General features: G+C 41.5%; 1 protein-coding gene across 7 annotated transcripts in view; it reads left to right on the forward strand.

Moving 5' to 3' along the window:
• RPGRIP1L (RPGRIP1 like) overlaps positions 1-18,555 on the forward strand; it is a 308,845-nt gene that overhangs the window by 264,554 nt on the left and 25,736 nt on the right. For all 7 annotated transcript variants that reach the window (XM_068260505.1, XM_068260504.1, XM_068260506.1 and 4 more), the window contains 2 exons: positions 5,005-5,191; positions 11,490-11,574. In XM_068260505.1, coding sequence (XP_068116606.1) covers positions 5,005-5,191; positions 11,490-11,574 — 272 coding nt within the window. The remainder of the gene's footprint in view (positions 1-5,004; positions 5,192-11,489; positions 11,575-18,555) is intronic.

An 18,555-nucleotide genomic window follows, 5' to 3' on the forward strand; every position in this document is an offset into this window, starting at 1 on the left:
TTGATTAGCTTTTTGATTATGTATGCAGTGTTTGATAGTCCATATCTATATCTTTTGTAAACATCCAACCATCCTAAATGAAACAAGCATTAGCTTATCTGTATTATGAATCTGAGTCTCCTTTTTTCAAAGTGTTTAAAAAAAACAATGTCTCAAGCAGTCCTGTTGAAAACAATCAGATTCTGCATCTGCAACATGGATCAGAAACTGGTTGATGAGGTAAAATCGGATCTCTGAAAAAGCAATCTGCAGATACTTTGATAAATAAGGCCTGGCACAATGTAGTCCTGTGATAAATCCGCCTAAATAGTTTTAATTTCCAACTGAGTTAGTTGTGTGAAGCTGAGTTTTCACATTCACATGTTCTAGAGGTTCCTAGTGATAGACAAACATAAATAAAGTATAAAATCTCAAGTGCTTTTATCCCAGTATTATACAGCTTTAACGGATATTTTTGGCATCGCTGAAGTTTCCATTTAATTTGGAAAATTATGTTAATGTCTTCTTTCATGCACAGAACACCTAAATAATATAATACTGTCTGGATAATTTATACAATATTCATATGTCAAGCACAATATAATAAAGAATTATAAAAGAAGATAGTTAAAAAGCAAGCTTATTCAAATAATTAATACACCTGAATTTACTTAAAACACATGTATTTAATATATAATATATACATACTTGTGATCATGAGCTGCAGGCGGCTAAAATGAGAAATCCACGTACACTTTCATCGGCCTCTTTTCAAATTTGAATATGAAAAGCACAATCCAGTCAGAGTGTCACCTTAATGGCATTTGGCAGTCATTTGATTTATTAGGTTTTAGAGTAATAAAATAATAAAAAAAGAAAACCTCTTAAATATTTCATCAAACTATGCTAATCGCGGTAATATTGCCAGCTGAAGGCTTGTACCTGTATGCATAACGACAGAAAAATGTGGTTGCCCTAGTAAAATTTCCATGAACCTAGTGAATAATGAAAGAACCTTATTGAAATATTCAGATTTGGGGGGTTTAGGTAACGTGTGTTAGGGTACAAGATGAAAGGAAATGTCTCATTTATAGGAGAGGAGAAGCCTGCACACATCAAATATTCAGTCAGCTTGGCAGCTCTGGAAATTGTTGTTTTAAATGGGTACTCTGTCTTAGTCCATAAAATAAAAACACTTCTAAACAAGTATTCTCCAAACCTGCTTTCATTACAATAATGTAAATCTGCAACTCTGAGCTGTGTTCATTTTAATTTGAGATGGTTATCTTAATTTCATTTTAATACAGCTCAATTGAATTTTAATTACTCTTGTCGTATCTGTCTTCTGAAGTAATAATATATAATGCATGTATCACTTTAGGAAAGATTGCAGGATGGTGATACCAGTCCACGATCGCTGTAAAAAATACATCCGTAGATATTTCATGTAATTATCGCTCTTCCTGTGTGTGTTTTTATAGGAATATGGATCGGGGCATAGAGAGATTACTAAACAGTACTTAGTCTTTTAGGTTTAAAAAATATATGTATCATTTTTTTCCCACAAAAAAGTATAGATTTTTTTCCACGATTGTTCAAAACAATCCACACAGGATTACTATGATTTAAAAAAAAAATGGTTACTTAGCATTGCACTCTGTGTGCCAGACCCTCACCTTTGTTTATTGATTTGGTTACTACGCCATATACATTTTTTTTTTATCCTTTCTGACTTCCACCATCTTTGCTGGTTCAAGAATGACTTGCCATGGGATTCATTTCACTACCATCCCAAGCCACTCCTGGAGCCTACTTCACTCCAAATGATCAGCAGCTACTCTGCTTCACAGCTCACTGTTTTTTTGGGGAGAAATAGCTCTGTATGAGCTTTAGCTAGAGGAAGTGACCATTCCTGCTTCTCAAACCTGGCCATGAATTGAAGTGATTGTTGGCAAATCCTAACCTTACCCCAGTACACTCTGGTCCTAACTACGATTTATGTTTAAGCAGGCTGTATTTTGTATTATACTGAGCTTGTTTGGTTACCAGAAACTGAGGAGTGTTACAAATTAGCAAAAGCACAGGAAGTCAGGAAGGAAGCTGCCATACCTCACCTCGGTATCCTAAAGGTTTGTGTGTGTGTGGTGTTAGCATGAGCACTGTAGAAACAGTGCAGAAGATTTGGGTGCACTCAGTGAGAAATTTGGGCACTGTCAAAAGGCGGAGCACAAATTACTACGAAAACACTCTAATGCGGCTGCCAGCAATAGCTGGCAGCCGATTTACATCTTTCCCCCCACTATCCATGGCAGTCTGGAGGGGGAATAGTAATTAACGCTGCCGGGACTTGTGCAGGAGCAGAGTAAGCTGTTTATCAGCTTTACCCTGTGCCCAAATCTCCCAGCAGCTGAATCAAGGTATGCATGTGAACAATGGTTTTCATACACATTAAGAGGGTGTATGGCTCTGCATTTGTATAGTATAAATTCCTGACATATTTAAAAAGATAAAGCCATCTTTACAGTGATAACCTGCTGTTTTGGGTGTGTATCCATGTGTCATGCCATGCAGCAAGTATCATACATGTATCTTATAAATGTGTTTCTAATAAAATAGCTACTTTGAATTACCAGATGGTGCTGACTCGATTGCGACATTGACTTTGAATCACCCTTGATGCAAGAAATTGTACAGGGTCTGGCACATCAAATCGTGAAGTTCCGTTTGTTGGTGCTGGCTGCATCCATACTTTAATCAGTGTATATTCCTGAGCATCAGAATGTCCATGACCACTAAGATAAAGTTCTTTGCCTCATATTCTCCTGGTAACAGTCAGTACTGTCTTCTCTCAGCTCTTGTCTAAAGTTCAGCTTTTCTGACCACCATCGATCCATTGCACCTGGTAATGACTTGGTCGTGCCTGACTTTTCTTGTTGTTCTGCTTATAGCTGACTTCTGGCTACATTATTACCATGTCTGTCTGTTGCCAGCCTTGCTTTTAGCCTGTTTACAACAAAGTCTGTTTATTGCTTGCTTTGACCTCAATTTGTCTCCAGCCAAGCTTTTCATAGATGAGAACAATGTTAAAAGATACAAATAATGCAGGTGATCTCCTCTAAAAAGACCGATAGATATTTATAACTGTAAAATTACAAACAGGTCGTCAAGGACGTGTTTAACTTAGATGACATTTTACATAAACGTTACTTTTCATTTAAAAATTAGTGTTAATAAAACAGGATTGCCTGCTATTTGCTGGCAATCATTGCAGCCATAACCTGAGTCATTTCAGACCATAGTGATGGCTGTCAAAGGGTTAGAAAAAGAGAGGTATGAGAGTCAAGTATGGGGATACTTGCTACTGTTGTACTTAGAGAAACTGATCACCGCTAGCCAGTAACTCATTAAAGATTTAAGCATGAGTGTTTCTTTAATTGTCAGATTATGACATTTCCCCTTTGTTTTCAGCACTTTTAACATTGACTGGAAATGCCGTAATAAATTGTTCCTCAATCTTCTTGTGCCCACTATATTCATCATTTGGTTGAATTTTGTACCTTTAGCAGCAAATTACTTTATATTATTTTGGTTTTACTCACACTGGGTTGTTTGAATTTGCTGCTGTGGTTGTTAAAGTACAGTAATGTTTATTGTACTTGGAGCAGAAGTTTCTGGTAATATGTGTTTTGAAAACAGAAATCCACAGAATGTCTATGACAGTGTTGTTTTTGTACTGTTCTGTTTATTTTATTGAAATAGTAACACAATGAGATAGATTGGTTTTGAGTAAAAATAAAATGGAACATATATATAGATTGCTTTTTGCCTGTTATGTACACTTCATGACTAATGAATAGAAGAACTTATAAATATGTATATACTCACGTATAAGCCTAATTTTTCAGCAGAAAAAAGTGCCGAAAAGCTACTCCCTCGGCTTATATGCGAGTCAGTGGAGCAAAACAGATGGTGAAGCAGGTTTTGTTAATGGCAGAGGAGCGTAAGGAGTGTGCACTAGTGATCCTGCTCTTACCGGCTTGCGCCCTGCTGTGTCTGTGCCCTCCATCCCCTGCAGCATGGTGTGCAGAGTGTGCTGCTCAAGACTACCTGTGTCTCCTGGCTTGTGGAGCGGAGCATGCAAACAACGTGTCAGCGGTGCAATGATTGGGGATTCTTCCTGTGTGGCAATCACTGTGTCTCATATCTATGACACCATCTAGTGGCTTCTTGAGATACAGCTGTATGATCCTGGAGCACATCTGGCTATGGGGAGGCGGGCTGACTTTTACTGGGGGAACATCTCACTACTGTGGAGGGGGCTATATTGGGCTTTATTGGGGAGGGGGCGTATACACGAGTAAATCACTTTTTCCTGGTTTCAGGGGGAAAAGTGGATAACTCGGCTTATACACGGGTCGGCTTATACGCGAGTATATACAGTATGCATCTCTGTTATCTTCTAAGTGATGTTATTTGCAATCACGTACACTGCCTTTCTGTATTATTTCAGATAACTATGGTCTCATTAGCTTGGAAACAACAATCCACTTTGGACTGTCATTATTGTTATTTTAAATTTATTTTAAGCACCCTGTCAACATTTTTTTAACTGGGTATTTTAAAGCCAGGAGTTAGTTTCCTTGTTGTCAAAGAATCTTTAAAAAATATCCCCCCAGCCCCCCCCCCCCCCCCCCCCCCCCCCCCAAACACACAATTGATCCTGCTTGTCCTTTTTATAATGTAGGATAAGCATTATAACAAATAGTATTTTTCTTTTATTAGAGTATTTCACTGTGAACCTGAAGTGAAGATAAACTAATGAGATAAACAAGTGTATATACAAAACTAACCTGAAGCCAATTGCCTGGTTGCCCTGTAGATCCTTTCATTTAACATTTTAAACCTAAGCAAATATGAATATGTAGGTTTTATATTGCAGTGTCCGTTCCACAATATATAAAATGTTTGTAGACACACAAGTTTCTTCTTACTAATGTGTTTTTTCTGTGTTTTATCTATCGTTAGATTTCAGAGAAGCTCCGTATTGAAATCATATCACTGAGCCTGAATATTGATTCAGAAGTTGTAAAGAATGACACTGTAAAGAGATTATTTGTGGAATATAAACTTGGCAACCTACCCCCTGAGGAAACCCCACATTCCCTTCCAAAACCTACAAATGGAAAGCCAATCTACTACAACTACAGCAATGGTAATGCATGGTTCTTGTGTGAACTGTCTAAGGACTGGAAAAATGTTCTGGTGTTTATATAAAGTGTATGGAATGTAAAAAATGGTATGCAAAAACTATATATGTCTCAAATTATACATGTTGTGGCATTATTAGTATTTGATAGTGAGTTAGATACCCCTCCTGGATTGATTGTACTATTATTTTACAGTTAGAAAATAGAGTATGTTAATCTATAATAAACAAATAGGGTGTTTTCAATTGATATGCTTTCGTTTCACAATGAAAGTTTCTTACTAAAGAATAGTGACTAAGAACTGTATAAATTATATATTATTAAGAAGTGGGATTCTGTACTAAGTTTTCCTTAGGTACGGATGTCTTCTTCCCCCACCAAGCGGCACCATAACACTGATATCCTCTCCTCCGTGTCCCAATCACAAGTTATGACATGTGATCAAGACCGAAGGAGGATGTCAGCATTAGAGCACCACTTGGTGGGAGAAGATGAGAATGAATCCTGGATCCAGAGCAGGTAAATATCATTGTTTATCACTCCCTGAGTTCTCTCTGCATTAGGCTGGGGGAGACGCACAGGGAGGCAGGAAAGAATATGGAGCTGGAGCCTACATTACAAAAAAAGGCTGCTAAGCAATACAATTCTCAAAACACTTTCATTGTACTTTTTTCACCTAGTTTTTGGTACCTTTTTTTGTAGAAAATTGCTGAAAAGTTATTGTAAAGAGAAGCTGATAGGAGAAAACTGAGGAGAAATGGTTAATTGCATATGGGCCATTAGCCCTTATCAGTTTCACTTTGGGCCCAGTCCAATCCTCGTTTCCTCTTAAGTTTTTAATGTTCTGTTTAAAATAACTTTTCAGCACTCAGCAATTGAAAAACATATTTAAAGTAGGTGAAGAAGTACAGTCAAAATTATTTTTCAAAAGTATTTTCTTGCTTAACGGTGGCTTTGACCTAGGAGAAAAAGACCCTTATCCAATTCACTTTTTCTTCCAAGTTTTCTCCTAGGAGATCATTTTTATTTTCTGTTTAACATAGTTTTCATCACTCTGCCATTGAAAAAGTACCACAAATGTAGGTGAAAAATTACACACAAAACGATTCTGAGTGCTTTTTTGCTTGCTGGTGGCTCGACCACTTCCACAGGCTTACACTCCCCTAGTGACTAGGCCATTTTTTACAATTCAGCACTCTGCAGTTTTAACAGCTTATTGCAAGGCCATACAACTTGGTAGACTGAAAAAGCTGCCAAATTAATATTACATCGTTTTCGGTCTACCAACAGAGATTTCTATTGGTGGGCTCTGTTTTCTGCTGCGGTTTTTATTTATTGTTTTATTAATTTTATTGTTACTTTACTTTTTAATAAAAATGTCTGTTTTTCCCCTCCCTCCCACTTCCCTCCCTCCCCCGAGATCCAATCACTATGATCGCCTCTCATAGGTATCAGCCTATGAGAGGGATCAGATTGTGAGCCACTCGAGGGGACAGCTCAGTGACAGAGCTGTCCCCCGTACAGCGCTGCAGTAGATCACATCGCTGTAAATAAACTGCTTTTTTTCCTAACAGCATGCCAGCTGCGATCACAGGCTGGCAGGCTGATCATGGAGCTCCACTCCATGTCTCGGCAGGGACCGATCGCACATGCGTGTGAACGTTCCCTGCTAATCTCCGCACCCAGAACTTGACGTCAATCGGCGTTAAGTGGTCCTGGGGGAGCCAATCTGCAGCTGCCATTTGGGGTTAGGCAGTTGTAGAGCAGTTAAGACATTTTATTGATAAAATGTTAAAATATCACCTAGGAAAAAAATGTGGGCCCATAGAGGGCAAAAATAAAAAATGGCCCATATGCAATTCACTTTTTCTCCTGAGTTTTCTCCTAGGTGATATTTTAAAACTTGTCAATAAAATGTATTTTAAATCACCAGCGTGCAAAAAAATAGTCAAAATAATTTTAATGGAACTTTTTACCTACTGTTTGGTACTTTTTCCATTGCAAAGTGTTGAAAAGTTATTATAAATCGAAGATGAAAAATTATCTCCGAGGAGAAAACTCAGGAGAAAAAGTTAACTGCATATGGCCCTGTATTGCTTATATTATTTACTCTGAAGGCAGTCTTATGTTAAGGTATTTAACCATCTTAGCGGTATGGACGACCTCAGCTCAGCTCGTCCATCACCGCCGATGGCTGCCGCTCAGGCCCTGCTGGGCCGATTTTGTTCAAATAAAGAGCAACACACGCAGCCGGCACTTTGCCAGCCGCGTGTGCTGCCCGATCGCCGCCGCTCTGCGGCGATCCGCCGCGAGCAGCGGCGAAAGAGGGTCCCCCCAGCCGCCTGAGCCCAGCGTAGCCGGAACAAAAAGTTCCGGCCAGCGCTAAGGGCTGGATCGGAGGCGGCTGACGTCAGGACGTCGGCTGACGTCCATGACGTCACTCCGCTCGTCGCCATGGCGACGATCTAAGCAAAACAAGGAAGGCCACTCATTGCGGCCTTGCTTGTTTATTCTGGGCGCCGGAGGCGATCGGAAGAACGCCTCCGGAGCGCCCTCTAGTGGGCTTTCATGCAGCCAACTTTCAGTTGGCTGCATGAAATAGTTTTTTTTTAATTTAAAAAAAACCCTCCCGCAGCCGCCCTGGCGATCTTAATAGAACGCCAGGGTGGTTAAAGTCTTTCAGCATCATTTATTTTCTTGATTATATTTGTTATTTATCCACTTATAAGTGCTTATTTAAGCATATTTAAATGTAATCGTACAGTTTTTCATTCTACTGTGGATTCAGAATATTGGAGGAAAGTAATTAGCTACCATATTTTCACTCCATAAGACACTTCCTCCCATCAGGGCTGAAATTTGACCCTCCTCCCCACCAAGTTTATAGTGATCCTGCGGCAGGCCCTGCAGAGTACGGCAGCAGGAAAGTGCTTTCCGCTGGGACAAAGGACAGGCCCCAGCAAGGATGAAATAAGAAGTCAGACAGGCATGAGCACACCGTCCGGATCAGTGAGTAAGTTCTGCTGCCACCATACTCTGCAGGGCCCATGGCAGGATCACTATTAAAGGGAACCAAGAAGTATATGAACGTTGCCATGTCTATTTCCTTGCACATTGCCTGGTAGCCCTTTTGATCATATTTGGCAGAAATGTCAGAAACACCTGGTCTGCTGCATGCTTGTTTACGATTTATGGCTAAAAGTATTAGAGACAGTGGATCAGCATGATAGCCAGCCAACTGATATTGCTTAAAATAAAATAAATATTGCAGCCTCCATATCTCTATCACTTCAGGTGTCCTTTAACTTGGTGGGAGGGCAGAAGACAGCTGGGGGGGGGGAAGACCCGGCAGCATATTCACTCCATGAGATACAGACATTTGCATGACATTGTGTGTTGGGGAAGGGGCGGGAGCAAAAAGTAACTCTCTAAATGTGTGGTATGCACATTTACTAAGCAATGAACAGCCACGCGCACCAAGCAATGGCTGCATGGGAACTAACTAAATTGTATTATGGTAATATGTGTCCTAGAGCTTGTCTGCTCAATACATTTACAGTGCATGGGAATGTACTTTGAATATTTTCCTTGACTGACTTTTTTGGGAGGGTTATTGATTTTCCCATGCAGTGCCATGAATAACATGATTATCCCCATCTCGGGTTTAAAGAGAATGGTGCAGGGTCTGGACAGGGGGATATTATGTGGAATTTGTGGCACTCCTATAATAATAACAGGACCAACAGGTACCAGCTGTCCCTTAGGTAAATAAATAGGCGGGGAAGGGGGGGGAAGCATCTTATTTGACTCCCTACCTCTTTATTATAAAGGATTAACTACACTTAAAGGGTATCGAAACTGACATGTGACATGGCGAGATAAACATGCACAGTGCCAGTTCCTACTTATAACTAGGCTTTGTTAAAGGACCACTACCGCGAAGGATTTCATTTTTTAACACCCCCACAGTAGTTACATCAACCATACAGAAGATTCACTGTGACATTTATTTTCAATATCTAATATGGCCCTTTAATTATCTACATGTCACTGTACCCTCTATGCGTCAGTCCCTGCACTAGCGCTGACGGACTTTTGTAACTGTAATCTCATCATAGGGGAACCCTTGGCAAGCTGTAAATGACAAATGGTATAGTCCTTTTTTTTTTACTTGACCCCAACTGCTATAACCCAATGTAAACTCACGCTGTAACCGGCTGTTCTTCCAGCCCCGCACTCTCTACATGCCAGCCAACCAGGGAGGCAGCTCTCAGCAGCACCGCTTTGCACTGCCCAATCATGCTGGAGCCGCTCTCCCCATCCATCCAATCACCTCTGCTCTGCCTGCTTGCAAAGACTCACAAGCGCAAAGCAGCTCTGAGGAGAGCGGCGAGATATGACTCATATGAATCATATGATTAATATGAATCAACAAAGAGCAGAGCAGCTTTGAGGAGAGCGGCGAGATATGATTCATATGAATAATATGATGATTCATATGATTCATATGAATCATATCTCGCCTCTCTCCTCAGAGCTGCTCTGTGCTTGTGAGTCTTTGCAAGCAGGCAGAGCAGAGGTGATTGGATCGATGGTATTGCTTAAAGGGAAATAAATATGGCAGCCTCCTCATTCCTCTCACTACAGTTGACCTTTACGTTTTCCTTTTAGTAAATTGCTTAGTGCTGTTAAGGTAACAACAGCAAAACATTTGTAAAGAGCCTTTCTCCAGTAGGCCCCAAACTACATAAGCTTGTCTCAGAGCAGTGGCTGGATGGTGTAATGGTTAAGGGCTCTGCCTCTGACACAGGAGACCTGGGTTCGAATCTTGGCTCTGCCTGTTCAGTAAGCCAGCACCTATTCAGTAGGAGACCTTAGGCAAGTCTCCCTAAAACTGCTACTGCCTATAGAGCGCGTCCTAGTGGCTGCAGCTCTGGCGCTTTGAGTCCGCCAGGAGAAAAGTGCGATATAAATATTATTTGTCTTGTCTTGTGAGGCACCAAGTGGAAGCATAAAGTGCCAGTGCTGCAAGCTAAATCAGCTAACACCAGCAGTGAAAGGGTTATGGCCCATACTCACGGGCTGCAAAAGTGGCCTGTCGCCAGCACACGTGAGCGTGTGGGCGACAGGCCGGCGACAGCTCCTCGCCAGGTCCCTCCGCGTACACACGCGGAAGAGAGACCAGCGGTGCGACGGAAGCTGTCGCCGACGTTCCTCCTCCCCCCGCTGTATACCTCAATGGAGGTTGCTGTCGCTAGTCCGCGTACTCACGCGGACTAGCGACAGTTGCGGTGGAGTTGCGGCGGCGACTGTCGCCAGGCGATTGAAACTTTCAATCGCCTGGCGACGGGCGACAGTTTGGGGTGCGCGCCCGTGCGACGGCGCATACACACGGGCGACCTGTCGCCGCAACACGCGCGCGCCGCGTGTTGCGGCGACAATTGTAGCCCGTGAGTATGGGCCATTACATCCTAGACACGGGGATGCCTGGCTAATGTAAACAGAGCTGGCTGGTGGGGGGCAGAAGAGATAAAACAGGAGAGGTGTCAGCTGTCACCCAGCCCGAAGTGTAGCTGTCTGTGCAGTGTCCTTGTCCCGATGATTAGCATGAAGAGGCAGAAGGCTGGGAGGGAAAAACTCGATACTGAACATATGTAGATAGAGGGGGCAAGGCTGCAGACATCAGGCAGCCAGGAACAGATCCCTCGGGTGGCCATTTCAAATGACACGCTAGAGGTGATGTCGCTTTCCCCTCACTGGCTGTCTGTCTGAGCAGGCAGGGGAAATAACCAATGAGCTTTCAGGCTGCAGCCACAGCCGGAAGCATGATTGTTCATGGAGGAGAGCTCCTACCCGTAATTCTAGCCATTCATCACTCCTGGTCTGCTCTCCCTGGGGCATCCGATCATTTTGTTTCTGCTGACTGCTCTCTGCTCTCTGTGCGCTCCCCTTCAGCCATCCACTGCACAGAAGTAACGGCATGTGATCCGCTGTTATCTGCCTCCACTGTGCGCCCCAGACATCCAGCACCAGCCACCCTCTGATCATCGTAAATCTCCGCCAGGATCACATCAGTCCACAAACTTTCCACCATTGACTCAGGCTCTGCAAGTTGGAGACTCGCATATAGGCCGAGGGGGTGACTTTTCAGCACTTTCTTTGGGCTGAAAAATTCGGCTTATATGCGAGTATATACGGTAGTTTAGTTTATTTACAGTTAAGGTTTGCTTTAAATTAACTACCGGTTGAATAATGTTTGCTTGTCACCTGCTCCTACAGTTCTAATTTTTTTCATCATTGCAGTCATACATTTGGATAAATCAAACAATCAGCCAAAAAGAGATTCCATTCGTGCTGCTTTGATGGATCCTCTCCCTGACAGTGGAAGGTATGGATTTTAATATCTAGCTTCTTCAAAATAATTGAGAATAAATAAGAATTTTTGTGGAACAGAGATACCTATACTGTTAAAGCAGATCTTGAGTGATGTAAAGAAGGTAGCCTATCGCAAAAGCCTATAGCATATAGCAAAACTGAAAAAGTTTTAATGTGTAAGGTCTTGTACATTTAGTCAATATCGTTTTGAAGATTGTATTCGAACTGTACAGTACCCTTGTATCTCTTAGTACTTAATCCTGCAGCAAGACAGGTGGAGAATTGATGAGTGTGTGGACACAGTGGCATATCTAGGGAATTTGACACCCGGTGCAGATTATTTACAGACACCCCATCCCCTCCCCACTCCCCTCCCTCCAAAAATGGAGGGGATTTTGGGGGGAAAGGAATCATCAGGATGTGGATGGAGCTAACCATTATGAAACTCTTTACACTATTCAGTGCTGCAGAAGATGTCAGTACTATATAAATACACAATAATAATATGGTAGGGCATTAGATTATGACTATGGTAGAATTGGATTGTAAACTCCTCTGAAGACAGTCAGTGACATGACTATGTACTCTACAAAGTGCTGCAGGAGATGTGAGTGCTATATAAATACATAATAATAATATTATAGGTCATAAGACTATGACTATGGTAGGTTTAGATTGTGAGCTCATCTGAGGACAGCCAGTGATATAATTATGTAATCTGTAGAGTAAACATATTTGCAATATGACTTCACTTTGGGTGGATGTGGGGGAAGAGTGTGGGACAGAAGGTAGGAGAGGGAGAGAGAAAGAGACTGAGGAGACAAGGCAGAGTAGATAGTGGGACAGATGCATGAAAGTGGGAGGGGATGGGGGTTAAAGAGGTAGACGCACAAGACAGAGAGCCTAGTGGGAGAGGAAAAATGGCAGGAAGGACTCTCATCAAGACTGCAGACTTCACCAGTGATGTTTGGCAGGGTAATGCTGTTAACCACTAAAGTCTGAAAAGAGTTATGGGACATGATGAAGACAACAGGTTGGGTGGGGGATCTGGTAAGAGATAAGAGTACCAGCAATCAGTATAATCTAAATTGCCTGGCTCTTGCTTTTCTGCTCACTACAGAAGTCAGCTGTCAGCACCTGTATCGCTGGCATCTGCAACAGCAGACTGCCCTGCATTATTGATTACTCTGATCACGGTAAATAATCAATAGTCCGGGGCACTCTGGTATTACAGCAGCCAGTGCATACAGCTAGTAAGGACAGGCAACTTCTGACGCACTAAACACATCCTACCACTTCTCCCTGCTAATGTCTTAACTGAAGCACACAAATCCATTCTCTCTACTCACCCTGCTGCTCTGCACATTCGCTCACTGCAGGCTGTGTGTACAGAGTGAGGAGACACATTGCCCGTGGGACAGGAAGGGGGTGGGGTGCCACATCTAGTGCAGGAAGTAGTAGTGCAGCTATTTGCCTGAATGTTGCCCAAACTATAAAAGAAGGTCCCAGCCGGAGGAACACAGTGGCTGAGCACCACAGTGGCACCCCTAACCATGGCAACACCCGAGGCTGTGGGCACCTGCTGCCTGGTGGTTGGTATGCCACTGTGTGAACAATGTGTAGTTAAGCAATCACCTCATTTACAAACTAACTTCTCTGATGAAATAGTTATGGCTTCTTACAATATATGTATCATCCTCTATAATAAAACCCGTGTCCCTACGTCACGCTGTCCCTGTGTAGCTGGGTCCATGCTTTTTGCTACTGCGCATGTGCGCAGCACGGATTCAGCCTCACAGAGCCAGGAGGACGGGGCCAGGGAGGGGTGTGCGTCGGGTGTGCGCATGGCGGGTGCGCGGCGAGAAACAGACCCTAGAGCTTGTTTGTAAACGGGCTTGGGTCTGCTAGTATCTAATAAAACTGGTACAGTATTACTGTATTTGCCATGTTCCTTTTGACTTCTACTCAGGGTGCTTATCTTCAGGTTGTGTCTCTATATAGTGATGTCATAGCAAGCAATTTGAATGTGTGTGAGAAACTCTTGTTGCCCTGCTCTCAGCTGCAGCTGGCTGGTACATAGAGTGTGGTCCCAAAAGCTGGAAAATCTATTTGTGGGGTGAGACAGAGAACTGGAGTTTGTGACAGCATCCAAATATGTTTTTTTTAGTTAAATCTATTTGCTGAATGGTGTGTACAGACATATTGGACTATAATAAGGTTTTGCCTGCCAGCAGTGTACTGCACATTAAACTTTTAGCATTATCTGCAGTACATTATTAACACAAGTGTTACTATATTAAGACACGTTACGCATTACCGTAGCAACACTTTAATTTGTCTTATATCGTCAGTACTAATAGTGGGTAGTGCTAATAGTGTAATGCATTGTAATATGCTAATGCTATGCTAGTGCTAATGGGCATATTTTCGTGCCCTGCCTACTCATGACAATATTACCAGAAGTTAGTGCATCAACCCCAATGACTGCTGGTTTTGGTATTCTTCCAACTGTCCGCTTATATTTGATATGAAAATGAAACAAGAAATATGACTGGTTGCTATGGTCAACTAGAAAAAAATGTTACCACATTTAAGTCACTGGGCTGCACTTTTATGTTCTTTACAGGAAAAGCTGATTTAGGTTAATTGAAAACCATTGCCCACTAATCCTTCTACTAATATCATGTGAGTGGAGTTTGTGACAGTTGGCCAATAGGAGCGACTCAATGATACAGGAAGAGGTAGACATAATTCACAGCTCCTGTCTAAGTTTTACTCTGTGCACATAAGAGAAAAAGCAGTTTCTGGGCAAAGAAAATCTACATTGAAGTCAAGCATGGAGCAATCATTAGTTGGCAACAGCTATAATGTTTTCACAGGTTTGCTTTACTACACAGGATTTGGACACAGGTTTACTTCAAGTGTCATTATCAGTGTAATGTACTTTACAAACCTTGAAACCGCTTTATAATGTTTTTAGGCTGCTAATGTCTTGGCCATGTGCCATAGTGGCTTTAGAGTTGAGTGAGAATACTGCAACCCATTTATTCCACAGCTTATTTATTGATTCAAAATATAACCGCAAAGAGAAAACCATTTTTTTTTTAAGTTAAGGACTGCATGGCGTCCTCTTCTTAACACCCATCATTTAGGGCACATGATGGAGGTGAAACTTTATTTGCCTTAAATGGTAGGGTTTGTTTTTTTCTTACCACACTGATGTGCATGTGCAAAGCAGCAAAGTATATTGTTCTTTATTCTTCAGGGGGAAATAAATACTGTTTTGTTCATAGTGGGCCATCTTTCGAGTTTACACAGTAGAAGCTAAAATCAACTTTTAATATTTCAGTGATGTTTATTCAGAAAGTCAAAGTTGTAATCTTTACAAGCAGATCGTAGTTTGATCTCTGGTGCCAAGAAACATCAAAATCCACCATGTCTTACATTCTGGTGTTGAAGCCAATCCAAAATGGAGTTTAACTGCTACAAAAAAAACCACAGAATCAAGGCATCTTGTGCATTGCCTTGCAATTAAATATTTTAAAGGAGGAATAAAACTTGGCAGCTGAATCTAGATGTTGAAATACTGCTAAAAGAACACATACATCTTTCTTACTCTTAAACGCCCTTCTTAAATTTCATAAGGGTGTATGTTTTCCGCATTTTACAGAGGAAGCAGCATTTTACTGTGGTTAGTGTTGATCCATAGTCAGGTCATGGAAGGGTTTGTGGGAAAACAGTCCCTATTAATCCCTTTAAAAATAAATAAATTAAACAAATAACAGATAATAATTTTTTTAAGTATATTTTAGGTCTGTAATAACCCTTTCAGCAAAGAAACTATGTAACTGTTTGTAGCTATGCAGATTATACTGAAGAGTATGATCTGCATTGTTTCATCAGTATTATACAAATTATTACTGTCGTACAATTTTGTTAATTAAAAAAGTTTGTTCAGGTAGAATGTTATTCTTGTTATACAAAATAGACACTAATCTTCGTAAAGCTTAAAAGATGACATTTTTTAAATGCAGTGCCAACCAAGCCTTATTGTTTTGTGTGTCCATTCTAATGGAGTAGGCAGCAGAACAACTGCTGGGATTGTATTTCTTTCAGTGTCCCTGCTGGGCAGATTTTCACATACCTTTTATTTTTGTCATAGAATGGGGTTTTGGAGTATCCCATTTTGGTGCGATCAGTCAGTCCTGCTCATATGCAGCTCTGTGATCCAATGAACATGGCTAAAAACTAACAAAAAGAGCGCTCTGAGACTGGCAGTAAGTTTCAATCACACTGTCCTATCCAGGACAGGTCTCACCTGGAATGTAGTGGCTGTTGGCAAGTATAAGGTAAACACACTAACCGAGTAGAGTACGGGTAATATATAACCAAACAATGTTGTCCGTTAGGACCTAACCCTTGTAGTACCATTAGTGACAATGGCCTCAATTCACTAAGCTTATCTCCTGTCTTTAATAACGTTTCTAGAGTTATCACCATGGTGATGAGGCATGTCTTATTCAGGAAACATTTTACCTCAGGCAAACCTAAAGTTAACTCTTCTGTCTTTAAGTTAACTCTTCAATCCTTAAAATAACTCCAGAGTTAAAGACAGGCTTTTTAACTGAGTGTGAAAATAACTACAGAGGAGGTAAATTAACTACAGAGGAGATAATTTAAGGAATGAGGAGATGAGATAACTCTCTCACTGTGTGGAGGTAGGTTTTCTCTTGCCTTATTATCTCCAGCATGATCTTATTGAATTGAGGCCAATATGTCAGTCACTCCCCAACTCCCTTGTCTGCAGTGTAGTGACCAAGGAGAGTGGGTGGTGCATATAAAATAATTCAACAGAGTAAAAAGGGTGCAGGTGTTGATAGTATGTTTGGTCAAAGAGGCTGGTACTTGTGTATATGTAACCAGTGTAGGCTAATGCCAAATCCTCATAGACAACCGACAACAAATCCTGCATGTATACATATATGCTGTAGAAAGGAGGTCTTTGCTGAAGTATAAGGCTCTCCAGTCAGCGGTGTGCACCAGAGCTCAGTGAGGAGTCCAGGATGCAGGAAGGTAAGCATGGTGTAGCTAGAGGCGCCCGTTGATCACCTTTGAGGGAATACACAGCAGATGGAAAGGTGTCAGCCCGTTTCAGTGATGCTGGCGGCTGTAAGGAGGGCTGGGAAGTCACACAGTTGCTAGGCAATGCTTACCGTGACAATATCAAAGGACTACAGGGGAACAGAAAGTTGCCTAGTAGTGGCAACTGCATAACTTCTCAGCCCTCCTTACAGCTGCCAGCAGCAATGAGACAGGCTGACACCTTTCCCTCTGCTGTGGATTCCCTCCAAGGAGGTCAACGGTCACGCCTAGTTACACCGCACCTCCCTTCCTGAATCCTGGACTCCTCGCTTGAGGTCTCATGCCCGCTGCTGACTGAAGAGCCCAGTCCCCGGCTGCCATCTAAGAGAGACACAAGCTGAGTCGGGCTGGTCCTTTCCGACAGCCACTACATTCTTTTATTTTTGACCTCATAACCAAGAAATTAAGTGAGGAGAATATTCTTAATATTTTTAATAGTACTATTCTTAATATTCTTATAAAAAAAAACCTGACATTTAGCTGAGACAATAAAACATTAAAGCTACTATTCAGCTTTGAACCTCCCTGGCGATGCATTTCTGTCTGGAATTATGAGTCAAAAACGGTACATTTTTTTCTAGAATTTTCGGCCTCCAATTCTTAAGTTATAATTTACCAAAATATGACAGAATAAAAGCCTGGTAGACATTCTGCATATAAATAAAAGACTAGAACACACATTTTGTGATTTAATTAAATTTATGAAGACACTTAACAATTTTGAAACTGTACAAATAAAAGAGTAGTCAAAATCAGGGCATAGGTCGGTGCAGGCGGCATGCAGAAAGCAGTCAAAATCAGGGCAAAAATCGGTAACAGTATGGTAGAAGTACTTAGTTGAGAAGCAGTTGGGAACCAAATGGATATATTGTTACCATCCTGTATTTTCAAATAAGCTTTTCTGCCATCTCTGCCATGGCAGTCAGGTGACACAGGGGAGAGATGAAATTACGACTTGTGATTAGAGACAAATGAGGCTAAACTCTCTCTATATATACATGTACATGCAAACATGTACATACATACATATACATGCATACATGTATGTACATACATACATGTACATGCAGGTGACACAGGGGAGAGATCAAATTACAACTTGTGATTAAAGACAAATGAGGCTAAACGCTCTCTATATATACATGTACATACATACACGTACGTACGTACGTACGTACATGCATACATACATACATATACGTACACACATGTATGTATGTACATGCATGTATGTACCTACATGTGTGAGTATTTTGACCACATCATCCTCTTTATGCATGTTGTCTTACTCCAAGCTGTATAGGCTCGAAAGCCTATTACCAATTAAGCATATTAGGTGATGTGCATCTCTGTAATGAGAAGGGGTGTGGTCTAATGACATCAACACCCTATATCATGTGTGCATAATTATTAGGCAACTTCCTTTCCTTTGGCAAAATGGGTCAAAAGAAGGACTTGACAGGCTCAGAAAAGTCAAAAATAGTGAGATATCTTGCAGAGGGATGCAGCACTCTTAAAATTGCAAAGCTTCTGAAGCGTGATCATCGAACAATCAAGCGTTTCATTCAAAATAGTCAACAGGGTCGCAAGAAGCGTGTGGAAAAACCAAGGCGCAAAATAACTGCCCATGAACTGAGAAAAGTGAAGCGTGCAGCTGCCAAGATGCCACTTGCCACCAGTTTGGCCATATTTCAGAGCTGCAACATCACTGGAGTGCCCACAAGCACAAGGTGTGCAATACTCAGAGACATGGCCAAGGTAAGAAAGGCTGAAAGACGACCACCACTGAACAAGACACACAAGCTGAAACGTCAAGACTGGGCCAAGAAATATCTCAAGACTGATTTTTCTG

This window comes from Hyperolius riggenbachi, chromosome 11 (genome assembly GCF_040937935.1).
Source record: "Hyperolius riggenbachi isolate aHypRig1 chromosome 11, aHypRig1.pri, whole genome shotgun sequence".
In the NCBI taxonomy this organism is placed as follows: domain Eukaryota; kingdom Metazoa; phylum Chordata; class Amphibia; order Anura; family Hyperoliidae; genus Hyperolius; species Hyperolius riggenbachi.